The sequence below is a fragment of the Pantherophis guttatus genome, chromosome 1 (genome assembly GCF_059756535.1).
Source record: "Pantherophis guttatus breed Tessera chromosome 1, ASM5975653v1, whole genome shotgun sequence".
Taxonomy (NCBI): domain Eukaryota; kingdom Metazoa; phylum Chordata; class Lepidosauria; order Squamata; family Colubridae; genus Pantherophis; species Pantherophis guttatus.
The window spans coordinates 157,820,271-157,841,496 of record NC_142063.1 but is presented as its reverse complement, the minus strand read 5'-3'; the positions used below and the strand labels follow the sequence as shown (position 1 = coordinate 157,841,496).

The window sequence follows — 21,226 nt, the reverse complement described above, 5'->3', positions numbered from 1 at the left end:
ATTTGTAAAACTGAAGTGAGAGATGTGTCACTATGTTTAATGCTCCAGCTGATCATTCCTTTTGCTCTAGTTCTTTGCTTTTTGCCCATTAGTAAATTTGTATATTTTGAAAAACAGCTTAGCCTATCAAAGAATGAGCTGGGAAGCACTGAAGAAATCCATCAATGGTCTGATCAACAAGGTGAACGTTTCAAACATTGCCAACATTATAACTGAACTTCTTCAAGAAAACATTGTGAGAGGCAGGTAAGCATGAAATATGTACAGAGCAACCCTTTCTGCTCAGTTTAAATATGTGTGAATATTGATGTATGTATATGAAACAATACTAGGGATAGAGAAAATGTGGGACATACCACATTGGGATCTGGGTAGTGGCTTTAGGTAGAGAGGAAAAGAACAATGATAAAGACAAGCACTGCCTCATTCACCCCATAAAATCCCTCTTAAAATCCCTGCAGATTTAATTTGAATATATTCCAACTCTTCACTGTGTCATTGCAGAATTCCTATTAACATAATGGGTTTGCTCTGAGTTTGAAGAAGACACATTTTATATTGCTTGCACAACCCGTAGATCTGGGCTTCTTGTTAAAAATACTCTACAATATATTTATAGAGGCTCCTGCTTGAATCAAGCTGGTATGTTCATTTTAAAATAAGAATGGCTTGCTAAAAGTTTATGCAAGCTTGCAGATAAATTGAAGATTTGTCCTTCGCAAATTCTCTTGAAGTCAAGATGTTTTATATATTTTGTGGGATTCTAATCCAGCGATCAAATTAGCTTTAAAGCTTTTAAAGCATGCAACGTGGCTTTTGTAATGTGTAATTTTTTTTAAAAAGCCGGGTCTTAAAAAAAAAAAAACAGATATTAACTGGAGCTCTGCCATATTACAATGGATATTTTCTGATCCATGACCACAAACTAGTTTGAATGGAGATGAAAGAATTGTGACTGCCTTCTAACTGTAGTGCTCAAAAATCAAACAGTTTCGGATTTGCTTTTTTAAATTCTTAAGTGTTCTTTTGTGCACTGGATTCCATTTTGCAATCTTATGGTATTCAAATACTGTAAAAAATGATGAAGTCTGCCTGATTAGTTCTTGAGCTCTTCCGTTTGTTGCCTTAGTAAAGTGACTGAATAAAAATAAGGCTTGTGTTTCGTGGCAGTTTGTTCATATTACATAACAATCAATTTATCCTCTTGCTGGTTTTTTTAGTCCTGATAAGCTGTTGGGGAAATGAGTTTTCTGTCAGTGTTCCTCTTTGAGACAGGAGTAAGTAGCAGCCTCTGATGGATTCCTAATCCACAAATATCCTCTTCTGTCATGTTTCTTCTAAGTGCTTAATTAAAACACAGATTACCAGAAAATATCTTTATATCTGAATTAGGAGGCAAATTATACTTGTTGAACTTAATTTACTTTTCTATCCCAGTAACATTGATGACCTTGTACGTTAATGACTTTTGGCTTGCACCGATAAGCTTTCTCTATATGGGCTGTAGTTATGCTATTTTTCCTAATGGATTTTAGGTAGCAGAGTTATCATTATTCTGAAAATTACAAGGGTAGTAATTTGTTATACAGGTGATCCTCAACTTACGACTATAATTGAGCCCAGCATTTCTGTTTCCGATTGAAACATTTGTTAAGTGAATTTTAACAAAATTTTACGACTTTTCTTGCTGCAGTTGTTAGGTGAAGCACTGCAGCTGTTAAGTTAGTAACATATTAGCTTCCCCATTGATTTTGCTTGTGCAAAGGTCGCAAAAGGTGATCACACGATGCAGGGACACTGCAGTTGTCACAATACGAGTCAGTTGCCAAGCATCCAAATTTTGGATCACATGACCATGGGAATGCTGCAACGGTCATAAGTGTGAAAAACCATTTTTTCAGTGCTTGTAACTTTGAACGGTCACTAAATGAACTGTTATAAATCGAGGACTACCTGTATTTAATTTGAAGAGAACAGGATTTGGGAGTTGTTTGTAATGAAGTTTCTTTATCATTTTGCCTAGAACTAAGTGTTAACTATTCCTTTCTGAAATACTACCGGAAATTAATGTATAATATCACGATATAAACTTATAGCATGAAGAATAGTATCGCAGATGAAAAACCTAAAATGATCATAGTGAATATCATATGTTAGGCGATATGATAGCTTAGTGATAATACTGTGCGCTGGAGAAAATCCAATGATTGTCTTCAAGCTATCATGGCATATATTTTAAGGGAGTCTAGTAAAGGATTAAGTCTGAATTTAGGTGCATTAAGTTATATTAGTAGAAATGGATTTCTCTACCTACTTCTTCCCAGTGTAGCCCTTTCAGATTCTCGCCCCCCTCCCCCCAATATATTTCAGAGGGTCAGAGCTGCCACTGATTGGGTAGACTGGTGGGGTGGATGGAATATCCATACAGGGAAGTCTTATCAATCAGATGAGAGTTAATCTCTTGAAAACTTTTTAAGGAGCTAGGGGCAGTAAGGAAATTCATTTCCACGTGCCTTGTTGCCTGCATTTAAACTTAGATTAAATTATGTTTTCTTTAAAGGGTCTTTATGTCTCTCTTCTCATTTATAGGGGATTACTAGCAAGATCAATTTTGCAAGCCCAGAGTGCTTCCCCCATCTTCACTCATGTATATGCAGCTGTTGTAGCAATTATCAATTCCAAATTTCCAAATATTGGGGAACTGATTCTCAAGAGACTCATTTTAAATTTTCGTAAAGGATACAGAAGAAATGATAAGGTATGGAAAAAGCCATTGGAGAGGTTAATTGAATAAGGTTGAGTCTATTAAATTCTTTATATTTTGAGCTGCCTTAGGGAAATATGCTCAATCAGACTTATTTCCTCATTAATGTACATGTATATAGTCATGAGGAGATCACAGAGAAGAAAGGGCCATATAATATTAATATTTACAGGAGTAAAAATCAATTGAAACTCAAAGTATTTTAATATAAGAAAAACAAAATGCTTTCTGTACAACAAAACTGAAAAAAGTATTGATTTAGTACATTCAATTAATTTTTGAAATGGTTGCAAACGTATGCAAGACTGTACATGAAGAAGCAAAATATTGCTCTCTTGGTGCCCAAATATATTATTGTTGTTGTTGTTTTGCCATTGTAAAAACTAAGAAGGAAAAAAAATCAAATCATCAAGGGTATAAAGAACAAATCCATGTTAAACAGAAGCAAATGCTTACAATTCTGTAGCATAACAGTGAAGTGACAGTTGCATAAGAACTGGTTTATAAAAATGATTTATTTTTTTCATTGCTGTACACTATATTAAGCAAAAACAGACAAACCATATTATGGCTTATTGCTGCTTCTGAGCCAAGCCATAATACTATGTACTTATTAAGCCATAATTGTGCAATACAATTTCTAAATTGATTGTAAATTTAATCATAGTTCAAGTAGGCCCACTAACTTAATCCCACTTTTTTGTTTGACCTGAAGATGGTTACTGGTAAATATTTTTTGTCTCTTTTCCAATAAAACTAGTAAGGGACAGGCAATTTCTCTCTTCTTTAATATTATAAAATGTTAAGTACTCCTATGAGCCACTTGAATCCCCTCATGCTTGCATGAACAACTTGTAGCCCATAAACTCCCTGTTTGTGTCCTTTCCAGTCTCCTTTGTCTTGTTCAAGAATGGCAGTATGATTTCTCATAATTTTGAAATATTAAATACATGAAAATGGGTATAAGACTTAAATCCAGGTCATAATTAAATAACCAAGGAAATTACACAAAATATGTCCCAGACAAACTACTCCTATATGTACATAATGTGGCTTTACTCGCTTCATGACCTTGCAGTGTTCCGAAACGTGTAGTGTAATGTTTCTCGTGCTTCAGTAGGTTATTCATCATGGCATAATGATAGAAAAATAAAGTAATTTAGAATAATGTATATCTTCGTGTTTTGTTTTGCAGCAACAGTGCCTGACAGCTTCCAAGTTTGTTGCACATCTTATGAATCAGAATGTGGTAAGCTATTTGTTGTAGGGACATCATAGTCTAGCTTTTGATACTTACAAGATAATCTTCCCACAGGAACCAACAAAATGAGGAGCTGTGGTTATCTATTGATGTTTTATATCTCCTTTGCTGTCTAGATTACTTCTTGTCACCATTTGTAATACGCTAAATTCAACCTGAATCATGTCAGAATCAGAACCACAATTTAGAACCACAATAGACAATTAAGAGCCATGGTGGTTCAGTGGTTAGAATCCAGTAGTGCTAGCTAATTCTGCTCACTGCCAGGAGTTCGATCCTGATCGGCTCAAGGTTGACTCAGTCTTCCATCCTTCTGAGATCAGTAAAATGAGGATACAGATTGTTGAAGGCAATATGCTGACTCTGTAAACCGCTTAGAGAGGGCTGTAAAGCACAATGAAGCGGTATATAAGTTTAAGTGCTATTGCTATTAGTGAGATGCAGGCATTATGCTTTTTGCATTTAGTCATCATACATATTTAGGTAGCTTTCCTAATGAAGTGATTGAAGAAGCAGTCATACATTCTAACATATTTGAGGTGGCAATCTCATTTTTTAAGGTAGTAAATTCAATTCACTTTTACCTACTAATATCACAGAATTAGGACTTTCTCAGAAATAAGTAGTAGCCGTTTGTTATGTGTGGAAGTTTTCCCTAAGCAATGCAGTCATTAAGTGAGACATGTGACCTGGATAGCCTCCCAACCTCACTTCCTCCATGGTCATTAAGAGAGAATCATGTGACCATAACTTGCAATTTTACTGCTGGCTTCTCCGTTAATTCTGTTTGTCAGAAGCTGGTAGTAAAGCACGCAAATGGTGATGCTGCAACCATGGAAACTGTGATGATCATAAACAGCTGCTGATTATGAAGCACCCAGATCTCACTCACTGTGAGGATGCTGCAAGTTATGAGTATGAGGACTGGTCATAAAGTTACAGGGCGTTCTCAACATCATTCAGTGAATGTTTGAAATTACAAAAGGTGCTGAATGAATGGTGGTTATGACAGGTTTTCGGAGTTCTGGCTGTCCCAGCAGCCTTGTGATCATGTGATTGCAATCTGGGCACTTGAAAATTGCCTCGCCGGTTCAAACCAGTTGTTATGCCATGTGATCATGTGATTGCCATTTGTAACCTTTCCTTCCAGCTTCCCCAGAAATTCAGTGGGGAAACTGGAAGGAAAGGTTCAAAGTTGCTGGGGTAAGCTTCCTTCATCTGCACACCCACTCCCAATCCCTCTGCACCTCTGCCATGCTGGACACACAGATCCACACACACCTCTTGTTGCAGTTCCCTCGCACCTTCCCCAAGTTTTCCCATGCCTTCTTTGCACCCTCCCACATCTGATACCAGCCAGTTGCCTGCCTGCCTGCCTGCCTGCCTGCCTGCCTGCCTGCCAGCCTGGGACTTGCAAGCTGCCTGGGACTTGCAACAGGATGTTGCCTCACCTAACAACAGTGAAATTCGGTTAACAACAGCAAACAGGATTGCAGAAATTGCCGTCGCTAAGCCATGTGGTGTGCTTCACAATTACATCACTCAGCGATGGAAATTTTGGTCCCAATTGCAATTGTGAGTCAAGAGCTGCTTGTACTTTTTCAGCACCATCACAACTTTATTAACAGTTGCTAAAAGGGATGATTAAGACAAAAAAAAAAAAAAGATTAAGCCAGGATTACCTATATACTGTAGTTTTCCTTCTTTACGAGCAAATAGACAATTTTTCAGCAGCTTGGGCAGGGGGACACAAGTTGCTGAAGCTCCTCTTGAGATTTCCTAATCAGGCATCCTTATGACCCTTTCAATAACAGGTTTACCCTTTCCGGGCTAAGGCCTGATCCCCTGTATTTTAGAGTGAACCCCAGAAAGTTTTATGGAGATTCTTAGTCATCCAGGTCGTAGTTATCCCAAAGGTGCTTTTTCAGGAGGCAACAAGACTTTCTTTCTTTCTTTTCGCTTCTCATCCAAGATGCTTCTTCAGCTCTGACTGGATGATGGGGAATGGAAGGATTTATATTTCCTTACAGACAGCTGGTCATTTGCGTTCTTTTTAGAGAGTCGTTGAGGTCTCTTGGAGCTTTATTTGTGTCCTCAGGGTCACCTGAGTAGTGCAAATGGCTGTGGAGCCTTCTTGGCTGCCCTGTGTCCCTTCACTGTTGAAGAGAGGCACAGGCTGTTGGGGAGGAGTCTCTGTTGTCTGCACCTCAAACTGAAGTGCAAACGGTTCCTGTAGTCTGCAATTTTTTTGGAAAACCCATTCATACTCCACCATTCGAAGGGGGCATAGCTAAAAGTCTGCGGCAGGGGTGTCAAGCTCAATTTCATTGAGGACCGCATCAGGGCTGTGGTTGACCTTGGGGGTGGGCATGGCTGACCAGGTGGGTGTGGCTGACTTGACGCCACTCCCCAAACTGCTGGCATGTTTCCTTTTTGCATTGGGTAGACCAGGCCGAATCCACGCTGTCCTGATCTTTCCTCTTCGCACTGGATAGACCCGGCTGAAGCTACATTGGCCTGATCTTTCCTCTTCGCATTGGGTAGACCAGGACAGCCCCACGGCCCGGATCTGACTACATCACGGGCCAAATGTGGCCTGCGGGTTTGACACCCCTGATCTATGGAGATTCTCAGTCATCCAGGTCTTGGTTGTCTCAAAAGTGCTTTTTTTCAGGAGGCAACTGGACTTTCTTGTTTTTTCTTTGAAGATGTTTCAAAGCTTCTTGGATGAGAAGTGAAACATCTTCAAAGAAAAAACAAGGAAGTCCAGTTGCCTTCTGAAAAAAAGCACCTTTGGGACCCAGAAAGGTTCTGCCAGCATTCTCTATTATATTTTCCATCTGTCTGCAAATAGTTGTGGAAAGACAAAATGCATAGTAATAGGCCTGTTGAATTGGAGTGAGTCTTTCTAGCTGACTGTTGTTCATGTTTTGCTTCAAACAATACTCCTTGCTAATTGACATTTCCTGATCTAGAGAATTGCTATAGGCATATCCAGTTGGACCTCACTTTGAATACTTCCAACTGCTTTGCTGTTGATGGGGTGGGATGTCTTAAAGAGAGCATGTGTTGCCCTGAGCTCGTTGCACTTCTTGCAGTAGTGTTGTATTTTATCAACTATTTTAAGATTTTTACTAATACTTGCATTGTTTTCCTATCAGGCTCACGAGGTTTTGTGTTTGGAAATGCTCACATTGCTCCTGGAAAGACCTACAGATGACAGTATTGAAGTAGCCATTGGGTTTCTGAAGGACTGTGGCCTCAAGTTGACGGAAGTGTCACCTAGAGGTATTAACGGTAAGTAGGCAACCCTGGTACGTTCCTCTTTGATTCCTGAATTAGCAGTCCCCATCTGACCGATTTTACCCCACAGCCATCTTTGACCGTCTTCGCCACGTCCTTCATGAATCTGAAACTGACAAGCGTGTCCAATACATGATTGAAGTCATGTTTGCGGTGCGCAAAGATGGATTCAAAGATCACCCAGTAATTCTAGAAGGACTTGATCTTGTGGAGGAGGAAGATCAGTTTACCCACATGTTGCCTTTGGAAGACGAATACAATCCCGATGACATTCTCAGTAAGTATGCTTTTGAAATCAGACATGTGCTTGTTGTGATGTAGAATTGTGCAAGAGCATAATTTCAGTGTTTTTTTTTTGTTTTGTTTTTTTCTCCTTTTGGGAAGATGTCTTCAAAATGGACCCTGAATTTGTGGAAAATGAAGAGAAGTACAAAACTCTGAAAAAAGGTATGCGGGTTCAAATTCTTGATTGGGCATGGTTGTTTATTTCTAAGGCACTTCTCTGGCCTAAATGCTGCTGACTCAATCCAATCTATTATTTTGATTTATTTTATTTTTTTTGTAATGTAGAAATCCTGGATGAAGGTGACAGTGACTCAGAAGCCGATCAGGATGCTGGTAGTAGTGAAGAGGAGGATGAGGAAGAAAGAGAGGAGGAAGAGGAGGATGAAGACGGTAAGAGTTCCGTTTAAACTAAATGGGATAAACGACTCAGAGCTCTGGGTAATACACTATGGCAGGACAATAAATCTAAATTTGATTTATATTACATCTGTTTAATTATCACATTTCCTCACCCATCTTCCTCACAAAGCAATTCTGGGCATTGTACAAAGATTTAAAAACAGAAAAACGGTATAAATATTATAACATAAACCAGATTAAAACAAGAATAAAATACCGTATTTTTCAGAATATAAGACGCCCCAAAGAGGCTGAAAATTTGGGTGCATCTTATACTCCGAATGTAGCCCAGCCTACCCTTCGGCCTCCGTGCATCCTCTTCCTTGCTGCAGGGATTGCCACCAAGAATGGCTTGTGTTTTTGGGCTCCACGTGTTGCATTTTCAGCTCCAAATGTTCCATTTGAGAGCCCTTCAAAGCACATCGCTGCCGATCACCGCCTGAAAACACGACGCATTTGGAGGCTGAAAACGCGACACACGATGCCCAAAATGGCTACCTGGAACTGCTACTGTTTCCGCGTTTTGCCTGCTTTAGTCACGAGCTCCATCCCACGATCAGCTGTGCTTTTGAAGCTGCTTATCAGCCCCAACAAGCGCTTGTGAGCGAAGCGATCGTCCGCGCTTCGCCTGCTGTCCTCATTGCTGCTCCCTCCGACGATCAGCTGTGCTTTAGAAGCTTTTTTTCAGCCCCAACCAGCACACGCTCAAAATCAGCGAACTAATGTGCTGAAGCTGACCAGGCTAAGGATGCTAGACAGATGAATAACTGGTAGGCAGAATTTTTTCCCCCTATTTTCCTCCCTTAAAACTAAGGTGCGTCTTATACTCCGAAAAATATGGTATTTAAAATTCAGAATTACAAAGCAGGGGAGGGCCTTCAAGGCACTTACCAGCCCAATGGCCACATGCACCTCCATCTCTCCCCAAGCAAATTGTCAGAGTAAGGTCATTGGATATTTCTGAGAGGCCTCAAGTGTGGGGCCCTGCTTCGCCTCTGGGGGAAGAATTTTCCCAGGGGCAGTGGCAGAGAATGCTCTCTTCCTGGACCTCTCCAGGCACAATTCGTTAACTGATGAGTTTACAGCATGCCCTCCCTGCCTGACTGGGTGGAACTGGTGTAATGGAGTAAAAAGAGCTTCACGGGTACCCAGAGCCAATACCATGTAGGGCTTTAAAGACCATAACCAACACCTTGAATTGAACATAGAAGCAGACCAGATGTTTTTAATTACCATTGGGGGAAATTTATATGAACATCATAGGCCTTCTGTATTGTGCTCAGGAAAATGTACTGACTTAGCAAAGGTGAATATTTGTAGATCAAGGATAATTTTAGTTATACTTACTACCCATAAATCAGAGCATTTGTGTGTATATTTAAAGCTTTTATAAAGTTTATTCACTTGAGGTAAAAAACAGTTTTTGAAAATGAGCTGTGCCTAATTAATCTACTTTTGAAAATCTTGACTTCGTGTTTCTGCTGGAAAAGCAGTACTGATGTTTAAGAAATGGAAGCCCAGTGTTGTCTTGATCACAGTCAGGACTAGCATGCACACGTTTTATTTCATTTTGGCATTCAACTTTTTTTCAACTGTAAATATTAGCTTTTTTTTCTTCTCACCTGCTTCTGTCTTTACCAAAGATACGTATTTTATTTATTTAGAAAATTTATATAGCTGCCTACTTGCTCACAGCAACTCTAAGAAGCTCACAAGCAATAAAAACACAGTATTAAAAACAAATACCCTCCCCCCATACACACACACACACACCTGTCCAGCGACAACACACAGTCAAATGAGCCATTTGATGGACTCCATCCCACTTTGGGTTCCCCAGGCCCACTAACAAAACCAAGCCTTCAGGTACTTATGAAAGAGTGGGCCAGTCTTATTTCTGAAGGGATGATATTCCAAGAAAATGTTTGACCTCTGTCATTGCCAACAAAGGATATATAACAAAGTATTGAGATTAACTTTTGATATTGACCAAATATCCAAATTTGGGAAGAGTTTGACTCTGTTACCCCAGAGGAAGTGGACAGGATCATGGGGAAGCTGAGTGCGGCCACATGTGTGTTGGACCCGTGTACCTCCTGGCTGGTTTATTCAGCCCAGGAGGGACACGAGGCTGGATCCAGGCAGTGATAGCAGCTTCTTTGAGGGAGGGTAACTTCCCGACCACCTTGAAGGAGGCGGTGGTGAGGCCCCTCCTCAAGAAGCCTGCCTTGGATCCAGCTGTTTTAAGTCATTTTCGTCCAGTCTCCAACTTCCGCTTTTTAGCGAAGGTTGTTGAGAATGTGGTGGCACGTCAGCTCCCGCTGGTCCTGGATGAAGCAGATTACCTTGATCCATACCAATAAGGTTTCAGGCCCGGGTACAGCACGGAGACGGCATTGGTCGCGCTGGTGGATGATCTCTGGAGGGCCTGGGACAGAGGTCATTCCTCTGTTCTGGTCCTATTGGATGTTTCGGCGGCATTTGATACTGTCGACCATGGTATCATGCATCGCCTCGAGGGGTTGGGAGTGGGGGGCACTGTTTTACGGTGGTTCTCCTACCTCTCGGGTTGAATGCAAGCAGTGTTGACGGGGGCAGAGATCGACCCCGAGGCCCCTCACTTGTGGGGTGTCTCAGGGGTCGGTCCTCTCGCCCCTCCTGTTCAACATCTGTATGAAGCCGGTAGGGGAGATCATCCGTAGTTTTGGGGTGAGGTATCATCAGTATGCTGATGATACTCGGCTCTTTATTTCCACCCCGAATCAACCCAGCGATGCCCTCGATGTGATGGTCCGGTGCCTGGAAGCGGTACGGATCTGGATGGGTAAAAACAGACTGCAACTCAACCCGGCCAAGACCTAGTGGCTGTGGGTACCGGCATCTCCGTTCAGGGGAGAGGTGCCATCGCTGACTATAAGGGGTGAAGTTTTGCCCCCTGTAAACAGGGTGCGCAACTTGGGCGTCCTCCTGGATTCACGGTTAAGCTTAGAAGATCATATAACGACCGTGACCAGGGGGGCATTCGCCCAGATACATCTGGTGCGCCAGTTGCGTCCCTACTTGGACCAAGATGCCCTACGCACAGTTACTCATGCGCTGGTCACCTCACGGATTGACTACTGCAACACTCTCTACATGGGGCTGCCCTTGGGGACCACTCGGAGGCTTCAGCTGATGCAAAATGCAGCCGCGCGGGTTGTGATGGGAGAATCCCGATACTCCCATGTTACACCCCTCCTGCGCGCCTTGCATTGGTTACCGGTTGCCCTCCGGGTGAGATTCAAGGTGCTGGTGATGACCTATAAAGCCCTACATGGCTTAGGCCCAGGATATTTGGCGGACCACCTACAGCCAGCAACGATATCCCATCGCCCGGTTTGCGCCCATAGAGAGGGCCTGCTCAGGGTGCCGTCGGCTAGACAGTGCCGGCTGGCGGCCCCCAGGGGTAGAGCCTTCTCGGTGGGTGCGCCCACCCTCTGGAATCAACTTCCCTTGGAGCTCCGATTAGCGCCTGACCTTCGCACCTTCTGTTGTGAATTTAAAACTTGGCTTTTTAAATCGCTTGACCTGGTGTGATGGGGGGGTTTTAAGGGTTAAATTTTAAATTTTTTAGATTTTAGATTTTATTTTGTGTTGTGGCTTGTGTTTTTATTATTGTGAGCCGCCCTGAGTCCATTGGGAGATAGGGCAGCATATAAGGCGAATAAAATAAATAAATAAATAAATAAATAAATACTTATTTTCCACCATAATTTGCAAATAAATTCTTTCCAAATCAGACAATGTGATTGTCTGGATTTGTTTTCTCATTTTGTCTCTCATAGTTGAGGTCTACCTATGATGTCAATTACAGGCCTCTCTCATCTTTTTAAGTGGGAGAACTTGCACAATTGGTGGCTGACTAAATACTTTTTTGCCTCACTGTAAATCATCGAGAGAATTTCAGTTAAATTTGAAAGAGGGAGAATTCTCCTATGCCTCTAAGAATACTATCTATAACAACATATAACAATTGCAATAGAACAGGAGGTAAGATTTCATTGTGGTCTGATGCATAACTAAACAAACTGTTTTAATGTAAATAAATACCCAGTGTTTAAATAAGCTCTGTTCATGATGACAGTCTGCAATAATTACCATCTTCTTTTTTATTTTTTTGGCCTGACAAACAACGCTTTCCTACTGTTTAAAAAACAATATTTTTCAGATTTAGCATCTACCTCAATGTGTTCTTGTATTTCTGTATAACCATTTTCCACTGTGTAAATATTTTTACAGATATTAATTGTAGACTGTCAAAATATGCTAAACTGCTTTATTTGTGAACCATAAGAGGGGGATAAATGCAAAACAACATCCACACTCCTACTTTTGTAAACAGTAAGTGTTAGCAAGATTCAGTCAAGATAAAAGTTTTAAAATCTGATTTCAAGGGAAATACTTTTAAACAAACCTTAATCCTGGTAGTAAATTTTGTGGATCTTATGTGGATTTTAAAGGCTGACTGAATGCATATTGTATTATTATACTTAATATTTGGGCCAAGTATCACCAAAAGTGATACTTTTATTTTAAATTTCTTTTCTTGTTCTGCATTAATTTTCATTACAATTCTAAATACAGTTTTATAGAGAAGTACAGTATTTTTGTTGGGTTTTAATGGAGTGCCTGGCCCAAATATTAAGTATAATAATACAATATGCATTCGGTCAGCCTTTAAAATCCACATAAGTCTTTTTTTGCTGGGCTTCCTGGATAGTTTCCTATCAAATATGATCCAGGCCCCATCCCTGCTTAGCTTCCAAGTTCAGCTATTTTTCATGAATAACTCATTTATTTTGAACAATCACATCTGAAACAATGTGTTGGCAATGCTATGCAATTATTTTCCTGAATGGTTTATCCTAATCTTTTGTTTGTTTCCTTTTATTGATCAAGGACAAAAAGTTACCATCCACGACAAAACGGAAATTAACTTGGTTTCCTTCCGGCGAACTATTTACCTTGCAATTCAGTCAAGGTAAAATGAAACATAACTCTCAGTTAACACCCTTATAGCATAAATTGCAGGCCCTTTGGCAAACTAGCATCCTAGATGACAGCATGCAAAACGTTAGCTTCAATCTATAGCACTTGTACATTTTTCTTTATATGTAAGGACTGCACTTCAAAATGATCTCTGACCAAGCTGATTCCTTTCAAATTTGTTGGACTGCAACTCTTCAGATTCCTGTCATTGAAGATTTACAGTCATGTAAAACCACAAATTGTGGAAGAATTCTCAATCTGAATCTATTGAAATTAGAAAATTCATACATTTAAAACGGACAAATCTGCACTTGTAGAATAAAAGAAAACTGGCCTAGAACTAAAAATGTTTGCAAATGTTTCTATTGCCTTCTTTACGTCAAAACCGTTATTCTGTGAAATTACATTGTGGAAAAAGCCAGTGTTTTAATTTGTTTATTAGAATTGGTACATTTCTGTTTAATATGATGTTACAGTAATAATGACTCACAAATGAGAATCATCTTGTTTTTAGTCTGTCTGAAAATCTATTGGTTTTGGCTGGAGCGCATGGAAAAAAACCATTTAATTGCTAAAATAGAATTATTTTTCAAAGAAATGTACATAGCTAAAAAATACATTGTGCTTTTTAATGAGGAGGAAAATGGAGTTTTCATACATTGATGTATATGTGTTGTTTTCTTTATTTAATGAACTTTTTGCAAGTGTACCTATATGTGTGTATACCTTTGAGTCAGTGTTGACTCCTGGCAACTGCCTGGACAAGTCCCAGCAATTTTTTGGTAAGATTTTTGAAAGTGGACTTTCTATAGTCATCTTCCAAGAGCTGAGAGTGACGGACTCAAATTCACTCAGCTGGTTTCATGCCTGAGGCAAGACTAGAACTCACTGTCTCCTGGTTTTCTACTTTGGTACCTTACTGCTATAGTAAACTGTTGTCATGTAAACTTATTTCAACAGATTTAAGGCTCAGAGACCAGTGATAAATCAAGTGACAAGGAGTGTCTGACTTCAGTAAGAGAGGTTCTAAATATGGGAAGTTCTGGAGGTTCTGGAAGTTCTTGTACAGTTAAAAGGAATTCTTACATTATAAACATTGGAATGCAGATGTCTTAAGATGCCTTTGCCTGAACAGTAGTGGAAACCAGCATGGTTTAGATGTTGCACCAAAGTCACTTTGAGGTTTTGTGAGAAGCTTTTACCATGTTAGGGATGAAAGTCAGTTGTGTACAGATAAATGTATATTTTCTCTTTCTCTGTCTCTAGTTTAGATTTTGAGGAATGTGCCCATAAACTTTTGAAGATGGATTTTCCTGACACTCAAACAGTAAGTTTTAATAAGGGTTTCTTTTGGGGTTTTTTTGCTTTTCCATTCCTAAAAGGGCATTAAAAATACAGTTACTGAGACAATCATATTTTATATAGTATAGCAGCTGATGTCTAGTATGGAGGTTCTCCCACAGTTGGTTGTGACCCTGGGGTGCGTCATGAGCAAATCTGAGGGGTGTGTGGGTGTGGGTGTAATCTAGCCATTTTTGAGAAACATATATAATTCTGTCGATCAGAAAATGTCACGCTACCTCTTCCTTCGGGAGAAGTTCTTGGATGGGCTTGGTGAAACAATTGAAAGCTTATTTCTCCCTTTTTAAAAGTCCCATCCCTCCCCCCAAGGGAGATGGATGGTTCAAAAATGTGAAAAATAAAATAATAAATAAAATCAGGTGATTTGGAAATATAGTTGTAATTACAGATTTTTGGGATGTTTTGTTTTTATTTGTTGTGCTATGTTTTTCCCTTTTTTAAAAAAAAGTAGGTAGTAAATTGTTCAATTCTTATGTATGCTTGTTTGAAAAAGGATTAATATTTTTTTTTAAAAAAAGTTTGAAACCTACTTGGTGTGCAGCCCCCCTGTTAAAATTTCCTTGTGGTTCTCTATAGTGGGAGGTTAACAGTGCAGGGGTATGCCCATTAACTTTCTCTGCTGCAGTGCTTATGCTGTAAACAGTCTTCTCTTTGGTGCCAGGTTACCCACTTCCCTTACGGTCTTCCAGAAATTCATGGAAACAACTTTTCTGGAAGGCATTAGGGGAAGAGTGAGTGGGTGATCTCTGAGTAGTTGCACACTACTGTTAATTTTGTTTTTCTTTTCTGTTGCTTCATTGTTGAAAACCATGGGAGTCTATGTAGATTACAGCAATGAATCAAAAGGTACTATGATGCAGGGTGAATTACCTTTGGAAGCAGGTTGAGAGAAGTTTTGACATAAATCCAGCTTTGAGTGCACTAGTTCCCTTAAAAGTGCAATGTGACAGTTTTATTCATGGGATGGTGGGGTTTATTAATTTACTAGCTATTATAAATTTTAAACACACCACCCACATTGGTTTTACAATAGATTGATTGGGATGAACACGTCACCTTTTTCATTTTTATGGTTGGTCGCACAGTCAGCCGCATGTTTGGTCTGGATTTGGATTTTCAACCATCTGTCAAGGACCTGAGCTAGGCAGATGTTGTTACTTGATGGTGTTAAAGGTATCATTGCAGAATATAATACATTCTGAGCCTTTTTGCAATTGACCGGTGATGATTTTGTCAATGCCAGTGGTGTTCAAGTGGGGCTCCCCTTGTTTTGGGATTGCATTTAAGGCACCTATTAACAGTTGGTGCTATTTTTGCTTTCTTTTGCCATAGTTGTCCCAAAGGTGCTTTTTTTTCCAAGAGGCAATTGGACTTCCTTTGTTTTTCTTTGAAGACGTTTTGCTTCTCATCCAAGAATGCAAATGTCCAGCTTGTCTGCAAGGAGTATAAATCCTTCCATTCCCCACCATCCAGTCAGAGCTGAAGAAGCTTCTTGGATGTAATAATAATAATAATAATAATAATAATAATAATAATAATAATAATAATAATAATAATAATAATAATAATAATTTTATTTATATACCGCCCTCCTCCCGAAGGACTCGGGAGGAGGCGGTATGTAAAGCTAAACGTCTTCAAAGAAAAACAAAGTAAGTCCAGTTGCCTCTTGAAAAAAAAAAAGCACTTTTGGGACAACCATGACCTAGATCAGGAGTGGGCAACTGTGGCCCTTTTACAACCTGTGGACTTCAACTCCCAGAATTCCTGAGCCAGCCAAGCTAGATGGTTGAGAATCTCCATAGACATTTTGCCATAGCTGTTCTTCTATTTGCAGGTCTTTGCATTTTGTGATTTTTCTCTATTTCTTTTCTGCTGTCCCTTGGTACTAGTTATTATTATTAGAACCAGTTTCATCTAGTGGTTAAGATGATGGCTTATAAACCAGGAGGCTGTGCGTTCTAGGTTTCCTTTAGGCATGAAAGCCAACTGGGCAACTGGGTTAGGCACTCACTGTCAGCCCAACCACCTCACAGGGCTGTTGCTATGGGGAAATAGGTGGCAGGAATATTATGTATATATGCCATTTTGATTTAGGTATAAAAATGTGAGGTAAAATAACAACAAGTCAAGCACAGGTAGTCCTTGATTTACAAACATTCGTTTAGTGACCATTGAAGTTAAAAAAACACTAAAAAAGTGACTCATGACTGTTTTTGAACTTATGACTGTTGTAGCATCCTCATGGTCACATGATCAAAATTCGGATGCTTGACAGCTGGCATGTATTTGCAGAGTCCCAAGGTCGTGTGATCACCTTTTGTGACCTTCTAACAAGCAAAGTCAGTGGGGAAGACAAATCCCCTTAACATTTAACAGTTACTTAACAACTCTTGCTTAGCAGTGAACTTTTGGGCTCAATTTTGGTCATAAGTCGAGGACTGCCTGTATTTACTGTTAAGAAACCTTTGATGTAGTGGTTAAGGTATTGGCTAAAAACTGGGAGATGGGGGTTTCTAGTCCCAACTTAGGCACGAAGCCAACTGGGTGACCTTGGACCATTTTTTTTCCAGGAAGTTGCTCTCCAGATAGAATGTATATAAATGATGGCTTTGCACAAATTTTTCTAACACATGAAAATACACTAAACACCGAAGCTGAGCAATTTTATTTACGAGAATATATTTCTAGAAATGTATATTATGTAAACTTATTATATAAAATATATTACGTAAATTAGGTATCTGTGCTCATATTTTGCTGACACTATTATTAAATGTTTCCACCGATCTCTTGGCAACCTGGAACAAATTTGTGTAACTTTCCCAAAAAACAAAGACTGGGGCTGAGACTGAAAATACATTTTATTTAATTTCCTTTCATTACACTTAATCTTAACAGATCTGTATTTTTAATGATTCTCCACTCTTCTATTTAATAGTTTTCCCCTTCTATCAGTTAAAAAGAATGGCTTTGAGGAAATTCAGTGGAATGTATCCAAAAGAGTCATGAAGGAAGCTAGAAGTTTCAACCTTTTCTTTCCAGAAGGAAATGTGTAAGCCAAGGAACAGGAAGCTGATAATTTAAGCCTCACTGTTTTATTGGAGGAAGGAATTTATGATCTCATGCCTCTTTATTCACATTGAAATCATAGTTTAGTATTACATCCAGAGGCAAGCCACTTTATATGATTATATCTGAAATACACTGTATATCATGGAACTTTTCTCTATTCCATTCCTGCCTAAATGTAAGGACCTGCCTCAGCTACCTTCCCAAGAAAGTAAAACTCTTGAAACAGTTCACATTTCAAAAGGAACTTTTACTGAGAGATAGTGATTGCAGAGAAGTCAGGCAGAGTCTGAATTCAGGCACGAAGCGTTAGGCTGAATTTCCCCTTCAACCCCTATCCCCAATACCCCCTTTCCATCTGTAGCCAATAAATTGCCACAAAGGTGTTGTGAAAATCTCCGAGGCTGGGTGATGAGAAGAGGTCATAGTCGGGATACTGCGACTTTGAATACCCAGCTGGTACCGGCAGAGAGGTAATCAGTGCAGATGGCCACGTCTCCCCTTCCTCAATTCCCAAGTAGTTACAGTAAAGCAAAAGCATGCAAACCATTCCATCCACGGTGCCTCCCCCCCCCTCCAGAACAGCAGCATTCCGATAGGAACCTGACACTAAATGACTCTACTCACCACCCTTAATTCAATATAAACTTGTTCTCATCTCCCACAAAGTAGTTACTGTCATATACAGTGTAATTAATATACACCTAGCAAAAGGGCTCCTTCTTTGCTGATGGAAAGGGGGTGTATCTTCAAGAAGAACTTGCCTTGTGCCTAGCCATCGGTGTTGTGTTTTCTGGACTAGATGTAGGCAGTAGAGACGTATTTATTTTTTCAACATATTTGTGCAGTGTACTAAGTCAGTACTTCCCATCCTGGGTGGCCTCGAGCTTTCATCAATGACCCTGTTTTGCTCAGAATCCTGAGGCTTGAAATCCACACGTCTGGAAGGAGCCAGGTTAGGGAAAACAGCGCTTTATGCTTGTGCTAAAGTCTGTCAACCACACCAGGAAATAGTTCCATTTCTGCTTAACTTGGATATTCTTAACTCTAATCTAAATCCACGGTTTCTCCTATGTTCGTTCGACTTGAGAGTTCGTTCTCAAGTCTAACTTCTGGAAGTAAAACTGGCTGCTGAGACTTTTTGGCAGCATTTATCACTCTCCTGAGCTGAACTTTTTCATCCCTATGTGCATGCAGGGGTTTGGGATTTAAAAAAAAAAAAGTTTGGGGAATATTGCTGTTCCCACTGCATATGGTAGCTCCTGTCCCAAATAACTCATTATGCATCTGTATATATTTGTATGTGAGTGAGTGAAAACAAGGCAGTCAGCTACCTATCACAATGATTTAGAAAGAGGAAAATGTGTGTGTTCCTGTGGTTTAATATTTGAGCATTTGAGTTTAAATCTTTTATCCATTATTAATAATAAGCCATACGTAATGTGCAGCACCAACACACCCTCTGTATCTTGCAGTGATTTTATTTATTTATTTATTTATTTATTTTTCATATTTGTATACTGCCCTACTCCCGAAGGACTCAGGGCGGTGAACAGCCATAATAAATACAAATACATATAGAAGTTAAAAACTATTTAGAAACAGATTAAGTAATTTAGGCTCAAAGATTAAAAAACATCCAAATTTATCTAAAGAGGTTTAAAACCCAATTTAAAAGCCAGTTTAAAAGCCAATTAAAAAGGGAGAGTTAGGCCAGACCAGCTTGTTGGAATAGAAATGTTTTCAGGGCACGGCGGAATATGCGTAAGTCTTGGATGTTTCGTAACTCCGGGGGAAGCCCGTTCCAGATGGTAGGTGCCCCCACAGAAAAGGCTCTCCCCCTGGGGGCCGTCAGTCGACATTGTTTGGCCGACGGCACCCTGAGGAGTCCCTCTCTATGGGAGCGAACTGGTCAGTGAGAGGCTATGGTGGCAGGAGGCGGTCTCGTAAGTTTTAGAAGTTTGGGTAGGCTAAGATTAATTTCTGAGATACAGGCTTTACAGACCACAACAAAAGTTGTGCTAAGACAGTATGAAAGGGAGTTCTATTGATTGCAGGTAGTCCTTGACTTACAACCATTCATTTAACAATGATTCAAACCCTTGCAATTATGTGATGGTAATCTTGGCACTTGGCAACTGGCTCCTATTTATGATTGCAGCATCCTGCAATCCCGTGATTGCAATCGTTACCTTTTCTGACAAAAGGACAGCCATTGGGGAAGCTGGATTCACTTAACAACCATGGTGATTCACTTAACAACCTTTGTAAAAATTGCCGTAAAATTGGGTCCGACTTGACTCGTGATTGCAACAACTTATGTCTCAAACGGTCAAGGCCCGCACCAGGGAGAAGTCAAGCAAACCCACACAGGAAACTCAGCAGCTCAGGAATCCAGATTTTACTTCTCACTCAGAGGCTGGAGCCTTGGTACACGTTGAGTATAATGCACAGAGCCACGCAAAGTCAGCGCTGGGAGCTCTCGCTTCCCAGTGTGTTTTATGGCCCAGGGCCATGCCCACGCCCAGTCACACTTGCTGTCCACCTAGCATCCGGCTGTCTGTGACATCCGGTTGCAAGCCTCAGGCCACCTGTAGTGTCCTGAAGCGCAGGGCTGGACGCGCGGAGACACGTGGGCAGCCGCAGGGCGAGCAGCTGACAGGGGCTGATGGAAATTCTGGTCCCAATTGTTGTCATAAGTTGAGGACTACCTGTAATTGATTGATTCATTGATTCATCAATTTGATTTATATTCAGCCTTTCATTCAGGAGATCAAGGTGGCTTACATAGCACAACCTCTTCCCACTTTCCCCACGCCAAATGGGGAAAGTAAGGTAGCCTGAGATTTTATGACTGGCCCAAAGGCACCCTAGATACTTCCTAATAGATGAAGGAAGCTTCAGGATTATATCCTAAAAATTTGGTGTGTGTCCCTATGTGTTCAGATACATATTTTTGTATCAGATCTGTACTGTATTGCAAATAATGGAATTGCTTCAGAATTCAGTTATCTATCTGAATAGGAACCAAAAAATAGGTTTTATGAAAAAAACACTTCAATACATTTTGGGGGCCTGATAGATTGTACAGAAACTGGGCCTTTTGCTAATTCATCATTCACCCTGCGCCAACATTTTAAAAGCCTTATTGCATTATTCATGCTGGTACTTTAATGTCTGCTTCAGTTTGTTCCTTTCAGAGGCTGCAAACTTACACACATTGTTTCGTTAGAACTTTCAGTGTTTACTGAATAAATTGATACAGAAAAAAAGTTTACAAAATTATGAAAAGGGATACATTTGGTCATTTACCAGCCCCCACAATAAACCAAATTTGCTAAATTTGGAAACTAGTAGGTATAAAAGTTGTAGCCTGCTACTTAAATCCATGTGTGTCTACATACAAAATATGGCCTGGTATATTATAATATGAGAATGTTTTATGACTTCAAAAATAAAGGTTGCCTTTAACTAACTGTGGGGAGGGGGCAGACATTTTTGGCCAATTCTGCAGTCCTTTTCAGTATTAAAAAAAAAGTTGCACAAATATTTTGCTTTCGAGTCTACTACATTTATTTACTAATAGTTTATTGTTTATTGAATTAATAAAATTATAGGCCTATATTGCAGTTATAGGGAAAGGGACGGTAACTTGTTTCTTCATTAAATTAATTAATCTAGAATAAGCATCAAACTAAGAAATAACGTATTGATTCAAAGTCAGCAAACGTATTGTCTTGAGGTCAACTAGA

General features: G+C 39.9%; 1 protein-coding gene across 4 annotated transcripts in view; it reads left to right on the top strand.

Moving 5' to 3' along the window:
* The window catches only part of CWC22 (CWC22 spliceosome associated protein), a 45,583-nt gene that overhangs the window by 11,951 nt on the left and 12,406 nt on the right, over nt 1–21,226 (top strand). For all 4 annotated transcript variants that reach the window (XM_034428713.3, XM_087882063.1, XM_034428723.3 and 1 more), the window contains exons 6-14: nt 118–246; nt 2,590–2,758; nt 3,960–4,013; nt 7,187–7,322; nt 7,399–7,605; nt 7,713–7,775; nt 7,899–8,003; nt 12,951–13,032; nt 14,307–14,367. In XM_034428713.3, coding sequence (XP_034284604.2) covers nt 118–246; nt 2,590–2,758; nt 3,960–4,013; nt 7,187–7,322; nt 7,399–7,605; nt 7,713–7,775; nt 7,899–8,003; nt 12,951–13,032; nt 14,307–14,367 — 1,006 coding nt within the window. The remainder of the gene's footprint in view (nt 1–117; nt 247–2,589; nt 2,759–3,959; nt 4,014–7,186; nt 7,323–7,398; nt 7,606–7,712; nt 7,776–7,898; nt 8,004–12,950; nt 13,033–14,306; nt 14,368–21,226) is intronic.